Here is a 7,645-nt window from a genome sequence, read left to right as displayed (position 1 = left end):
AACTTGATTGCAAGCCAGAAAAACATCAATATGAGTGGAGCCTATTTCATTTAATAAAATGCAACATTGATTTCTTTATGACCAAATATTAAGTTAATTGTAATACAATGTACAAATAAATGACTACATAATTGAACTGGAATTGATGGTAACAGCATGTTATGTAGTTACTACAACCAGTTGCTGTCCATTCTAGTTTACTTGGCCAGAATACTCTGCCTAAACAGTGTAAATTAAATGCAAGCATTTTAGAGTTAAAAATAAAAAAAAGCAATTTAATTTACAAATCAATTATTTAAACACTAAATACAAAATAAATACAACTGAAAAATCTAGATTCGTTTTTTTATTTTACATTCAAATTTACAATAGAACATCAAAATATAACCACAATGAGAGTGGCAACATTTGACATACAGATCATTTCAGCATTATTAAAAGTACAATATTATGCAACAGCAGTGATTGGGTGAATGTATCAAAGAAAAACTGAAACATAATAAATATTACAGTTTACCTCATTTGAATGTATATTTAAACGTATAAATATAGAAAATTACAAAGTGTATAAAAATAAATTGAGCAATAAGTTAGACTGCAAAAACAAATGACTTAGACTTTGAGGTGTTAGGTTACTTGAAAATAAAGCACCTACAAAAAAAGACACTAATGATTACATACAAACAACTAATCTTTCCAAATATTAAAGTGTAAAATCAAAAACATAAGTCTGGAAAATGTGTTCAAGTTAAATTAGTAACTCCATTTTAATTTTAGGCTAACGACCAAAGATAACAGCAAGTATAATTACTATGAAAATAATTAGCTGGTCAATAAATAAGTTACTGTTTATTCAGTTAACTTGAAGTTTGTAGTCCAAAAGTTATATATAGATTTGTGACACTAGTGGCAAGTATAGTTCATAATAAGTTAATTTATGTGAACTGAAGAGAAAGATGCGTTAAAAATTAGAATTATCATCAGGTTACCTTTGGGAATGTTTTGTACAGGAAGAATTTTGTTTTGACACCATAAGATAGAAATGTTATACATGGTATGTATATTGGAATTAACTTATGACAACAAGAAAAAAATTGCAACAGAAAATACTATTTTTAGCTTCTATATTGTGGTTAATAAGGTGTTAATTCAAAGTTAAGTTATCAAATTAATAAAAAAGTTACTTTAAGTTTACACTTTATAATTTTGGTACAAGAAAAACAAAACGAAGCTTTCAGATTTAACTAGTTGAGAATAAATCACAAAGGCAAAATATTAGGACATTAGAGGAAAGAAAAACAAGGGAATGGTACAATAACAAACTACCAGACAAGAAAAAGGATATGTTATGAAGTGAAGCATTGAATTTATAGGAATGGAGATTTCAATTTGGAGCAAGTATTTTGCCTTAGGTTTGTCACTGTTATTTCAAGCTTTAGTTGGCAGCTAGAAGGAGAATTTTAGAAAAATATTTAGTTCATTTCACATATAATGCAATAACCAATTTTTTTAAAGTTAGAGTGAAAGTTTATTTTATACTGACAAATGTGCCAAAAATTAAAACCAATCATAAAAGAAATGCATTTTCTGTAGAATTACACAATTGGGATCCCGAAGTCACATTTACAGAGTGGTAGGTGGCTTAGTGCATTTAAATTTTACCAATAGGAAATACATAAGGCAATTATAAAACTAAGGTACATGTCAAGAAAGACTGAAGATAAAAGAAATGCTATACATACAAATGAAAATATTAAGCACAACTCCCCTGGGTTGTAGCTATAGTTAATTTTCTGAATGACCAATTTCAGTGAGCTAAGTTTTATTGGGTTAACATTCGTTACCACATGCATTTTAGTAGAATTCTGAAGAAAAAAAGAAAAAGTCATTAAATTGTTCAAAACACATGAAGTTTAATAAATAAATTAGAAGCTTTCATAATTATGGTAAGAAGCTGAATTCAGTAATTATTAATATTAAAATAAAAGATTAGGAAAGTTTAACAACTTAAATAATGAAATTTAATAGTGACAACTGCAATACCCGATGCCACTAAGTTCTTCTAGTGGTTAAAGTTTATAGGTTTCCTTTAATACAAAGACACTAATTCCAAGCATCTTATTTTACATGAAGATGTTTCTTTAGTACGATGTTACATATAAAATACCAGTTTTCTTAAATGGGTGTTATTTATCTAAAACACAGAAGCTATCATAAACATAAGTAGCCTTACAAGGTGGAGCAGCAGAATCATCTTCCTCTGTCTTAGCATCTGTAGCTTCTTGTGAAGTTCCTTCACCAGCAGATTGCTCATTTTTATTTTCTTTATCTTTCTCTTTATTACCTTTGGTCTGCAAAAAAAAAAAATAAAAAAAATTCAAAAGTTGGAAAGATTCAATTACAAATTAATCATTTTATTCACAAAAAGATATTGGATATTAAGAAACACCATTACTTATATATTGCTTCCTGAACACACAATTAATAAAAGTAGCAAATTAAGTGTATCAGCATAGAAATAAAAAAAATCTTTAAGGTTAAGTATGAAAATTAGAGTTACACAGTACATAATGGTGAGCTTGGAATGTCAAGAAATAAGTTTATTGAAGATATGGAATATTTAAAGTTGTAAGGTAAAGGGTCTCTTTACTCTAGTAGGTTGTACTGCAAACTTCACAGCAGGAACATTGAACAATGTTGGGTAAGGTCTAGTCAAAATACACTATTTCACAATAATGGCTTTAACTTAATCCCAATAAAAGTCTACCATGATTATAGTTATCATGCCCAATAGACAAATATATATTCTAGTAATGTACACGAAGTTACTGAACAATTAAGACAGTATTTTCTCTTCATTTTGATAGCCCATTTTCCTATCACAGAAGTATTTGATGAATATTTCTTAAACAAGTTACTCTAAAAAGTTTAGGTGTAACACAAACAGATCACTTGTTTTGACAGACTATTTTAATAGCAATAGGCTAGAACTGGTTACTAATCATTGTGGGCAGGCTATCATTTTCTACTAGCAGTTTTACAAAAGATACATAATATTACAGCTTGTTTTCAAATAAGGGGAGAAGAAGAGTAGGAGCTACAAGGTTACTTAAAAAGAAGATTTTTAGTACTGAAAAATTATAACCAGAATTTATGGCCTAGGCAAACCCTGCCATGCCAATTATAAGCGAGTATTGTTTTGGGATATAGTTTAACATTTACAAACAGTTATTTTAGAATGTTCAAGTATTATTATTAATTATTATAAAAACAAAAACACCAGTTACATACAAACTGTTAATTACCTGAAGCTTAGGTTTAGGTTCCATACTGGGATCAAGAGTTATTTTTCCAATATTTTTTCTATCATGTAGCTTTTGCATGGCTTCTGGGACCTAGAAAAAGTAATTTAAGAACAAAAACTAGATTTGACGTATGAAAGAAAGTTTATAAACTACACAAATTGGGATGTGCAGAACTAAAATTCAAAGGACAAGTTAACATCTTATATTACAGGTTTAGAAACTCAGCTTTTAGTGATAAAACAAAACCATCTACAGTTTGAAATGTTATATGATCTAAGAATCTAACCACAAGTATTATCCAATTAATGCTTATGTTAACACCATATTTTAGTATAATTATGCAAAAGTCAAGAAAATTTTACATGACATTTTAGAAACTTCATTACAAACTAAAACTACAAAATTAAGTTAAACTGGATTTTTATTAGCCAAATAGAGGGACAGAAATTGCTATTAGTGCTATGAATAATAGCAACTCAAACTTAGTTGAGGGTAAACTTAAGAGTATCTGAATTAGTAGGTTCCTTGAATCAAGATTCATTTATTTTGTAATTATATGCTCTTAGTACAAGCCTCATTTTCAGATCTAAGAGCCAGGTGTGCTTAACTTCACCATAGTTTGTACCAGATAATGGGTTTACACTAGTGCCTCAATTGAACTTGTGTAATCAAGAAATAGTGTGACCAACTCTGAGGTTATGATTATGACAGCTTATGATTAAGTGATAGTAAAGAGATAATTTAAGATGGGATATTAAGAACATTTGAAAGATTTTATTTAGATTAAACAAAGGCTAATTTGAAAGATACACTAGTGCCTTATTTATCTGCAATTTGCTTTCCTCAGATTAGTGCAGATAATTGAGGCACCAGTGTACATTTACTTTCACTGCAATGCTATCAATCACATGATAAACCATTTGATACGATTGCCCAAACTGTCTTTGGTCCCCATTCAAGTCTAAACACATGTACTAGTTTGTTGAATTGAGAGAAAGAAAAACAAAGTGGTACAGAATTAGGAACATGTGCAACCAAAGCACCTTATTACTGAAAAAACATGAAGTTCTGAATTCACCACTGAAATTTTAGAAACAAAGTTTGATTTAGGACTTCAAGAATGCAAAAAGTTAAAATTCCAAGAGTCAGAACTGTTTTAGATTCTATGCACAAATAAAATAGGAGAAAATGTTAGGTGTCACAATGAAATTGTCACCATGACAACCTGGATTTGAGGCCTAACTAAGTATCATGACATTTAGTTTTATGAAATCCTATTAATAGGGTGGAAAGGCTGGTGAAGATTCATTCCATTGTACAGTGGGTGACTAAGAAATGAGGGTCTCTTCTCCCATCAGATAAGAATCACTTTGGGGAACATTAAGGCTCTTGATAATGCTAAACTTATACTAAGTTCCATACTAGGTTGTTAAAAAGTTTCTATCTAAGTTTTATTAAGTATGATAAAGGTGCTTTACATCTAAAAGAAAAGTAAATTTTTTTTTACATCTTCAAATGCCCATGTGGAATCTATAACAGGTTTTATATGTCCATCTTCCCACATTTTAAAGATTTTGATCACAACTCCACGAACATATTCATGAGCTCCTTGCTGGTAAAGAAGGCGACGCAGCTGGAATCCCGAGATAGAGTGGTTCTCATCGAACAACTTCATGGGGTTCACTTTTTCTACCTGCCACCACTGAATGTTTTACAAAACAGGAACTTTAGGCTAGCATGTAAATTGTTCAAATACTTAATTACAACAACAAAAATTTACATAATACTAAAACAGCTTTTCAATACTCAATATAGATGTATAAACCATATAAGCAATACTTATTAAATAGCAAAACTTAAAAGGTCAAAGATTCTTGGTAACATCAAATCAAATGTTAGAATAAAAAAAAAAATTACTTGATCTGGGATGTAGTTCATTTACAAAATAAAGGTTTCTTGGCACTAAAGTAATTTTTAGAATACAACACTAATGTTTGCAAAACAGTTATTTTATAGAATGACTAAATATTTCCTAATATGATGTAAGCTCATCTAGATTGAGAAAATGATATATTAAAATAAATTAGTAAAATTTAAATTTTCCAAATCCTGTAAAGCAGAAGTTAGAAGTCTTGTAAATTCAGTAGTTTATTTGGTAAACTTTGCCCAAAGCTAATTAAGGACTAACCGTACTAGTCATCCCTAGTTTAGAAGCGATAAGAGGGAAGGCAGTTAGTGAATACCAGCCATTGCAAAGTTACTTTTGCCAGTAAATAAAAGTCAAAAGTTTCCAATTAAGAAAAATACAACTTAGCTATAAAAATGAATTCACTATTATAATAGGAATATCTAGAAAGTTCTGTAATAGGCTTGATAACAATAAGACTTCCCTTAAGTATAAAGATACTTCGATATAATGTTATAACAATTTTTTTTTTTTTTTTTTTTTTTTTTATTTTTTATAATACTTCTAGTCCAAAAATGTTTGCAACCTTTATGAAAAGAGCCATTATATAGCAGTTTATCTGGTTGAATCTGTGGAAGAGCAAGCCAGATATGAGAACATGCATGGTTTTGCATTTGACTTAAGACCTATTAAAATGTTAGTGTTGGTGAAGAGGTAATTTTGTTTCATCTTAGTTGTATTAACACATTGTTTTGTAGGGATATTGGGAAGAATGTCAATTATTCAGCAAATAAACATGAATATACAAGAAGAATATTCCACTTAGGGGGGGGGGGGTGTCTAGGTTCATCCCATATTCTATGTAGTAAAGTAATAAAAAACAAAGTATGCTGACAAATAATTTGACTCCAGTAATATTTACTGATCCTAGAATAGGGGTAAAAAAGTTAGCTTTATTGTACTCACCGATTTTGCAAAACTGAAGAAGCTTTTTGTTTCTCCTGTCACAAAACTTGATGTTCCTGTATAAAAAAAAAAAATGAAAAGCTATACACATTTATAAAGAATAGTTGAAAAAGTTTAATTGGCAACTTTAAACATGGAAGCAAAATGTGACAAGTTTAAGGAATGTAAAAAAGATACAAGACAACAATGTAAAATAAGAAAATCTAAGTTAAGTATTGACAAAAAAGTTCATATTCCAAGTAGTTATAACAAAAAAAAAACTGACTATGATGAATGAAATGCAAGCATCAGCAAACAAGTATTTTACAAAATATATTTTGCACAAGGAGGCACTTCCATAAATATCCAATTAGACATCTTTTGGATAAAATGAAAGAAATATGGGAGGAGCAGGCACACTTTTCTAGTTTTTAAGTATTGAATTATGCATCATCTGCTTTACCATTCAATACAACAGGCAGATATTACCATTACAGAACACTAAACTGAAGAATTAGTTTGATATGGAAAGAGTTACCATATAAAATATAGCGTCCTAAGGGCTTTAAGAGGTTATACCCTTTTTTTGCATCATCTCCATACAAACAGTCCAAAACAACATCTACACCATCAGGAAATAACCTGAAAGTATAAAAATGAAATGTTAAACTTAACTATAAAAAACAGAAGTGAAAGTTATGTAAATGATGACTTTATATGTAGCGTAAATAGTTGATGTAGTTTATTAGATTTACTAAAAGAAGATTTCTGCAAGACAATATAAATTAACAATATGCTAGCATGCAATTAGTGTTGCTTCTGACTAAGCTACTGTGGTATAAAAATGGTACCATACGTTTTACATCTTGTTTATGTAGGAAATTCTAAATGTTCACAGGTGCATGCAGTTTCTACACAAGTTGTACAAGAATGTTTTACTCCAGCTATCAACTGTTTGGTGCCATTCACCTAGAATAGCACCCTTTGTCTTTCCATGAGAAAGATAGCTACAAGGTTACTATTAATATGTGAAGTTATTTTCTATTGCTGATAGATTACATCTTGAGATAGTGATACCATGTGCAACTACAAGTAACCAGTTGTGGATAGTTTGATGTTAGTTAAGTAACAAGGGATTCAGTATGAAAAAAAAATAGTTTTGCTTATGTTCAGAATACATTAGTGCTAATTTCAAATATAGCTTTTCAGTAAAGTAGACTATCCATTGTGGACAGTAACAAAGTTTGTTTAAATGTTACTGTGCATGTGTTTAGTATTTCTTGCAGCAAGTATCTCCACAAATCTTGTCCGTGGAACCATTTTATTACTGTGTGTGTGTGTGTGTGTGTGTGTGTGTGTGTGTGTGTGTGTGTGTGTGTGTGTGTGTGTGTGTGTGTGTGTGTGTGTGTGTGTGTGTGGTGGTGGGTGGGGTGGGGGGTGGGGGTGTAGTTTAGTAGTAGTAGTATATATTAAGTTATTAAGTATCTGT

At 30.1% G+C, this 7,645-nt stretch overlaps 1 protein-coding gene across 1 annotated transcript in view; it reads right to left on the bottom strand.

Annotated features, from left to right (window-relative positions):
* Window positions 1-328: 328 nt before the first annotated feature.
* Window positions 329-7,645, bottom strand: part of LOC106459547 (synaptic vesicle membrane protein VAT-1 homolog-like) — a 13,476-nt gene continuing 6,159 nt past the window's right edge. Inside the window, exons 5-10 of the mRNA XM_013919177.2 lie at window positions 6,695-6,798; window positions 6,178-6,233; window positions 4,813-5,007; window positions 3,306-3,395; window positions 2,234-2,351; window positions 329-1,446 (exon numbers count right to left, since the gene is read on the bottom strand). Coding sequence (XP_013774631.1) covers window positions 1,436-1,446; window positions 2,234-2,351; window positions 3,306-3,395; window positions 4,813-5,007; window positions 6,178-6,233; window positions 6,695-6,798 — 574 coding nt within the window. The 3' untranslated portion in view covers window positions 329-1,435. The remainder of the gene's footprint in view (window positions 1,447-2,233; window positions 2,352-3,305; window positions 3,396-4,812; window positions 5,008-6,177; window positions 6,234-6,694; window positions 6,799-7,645) is intronic.

The sequence above is a fragment of the Limulus polyphemus genome, unplaced genomic scaffold (genome assembly GCF_000517525.1).
Source record: "Limulus polyphemus unplaced genomic scaffold, Limulus_polyphemus-2.1.2 Scaffold28, whole genome shotgun sequence".
Lineage (NCBI taxonomy): Eukaryota > Metazoa > Arthropoda > Merostomata > Xiphosura > Limulidae > Limulus > Limulus polyphemus.
This window is presented reverse-complemented; position numbering and strand designations above follow the sequence as displayed.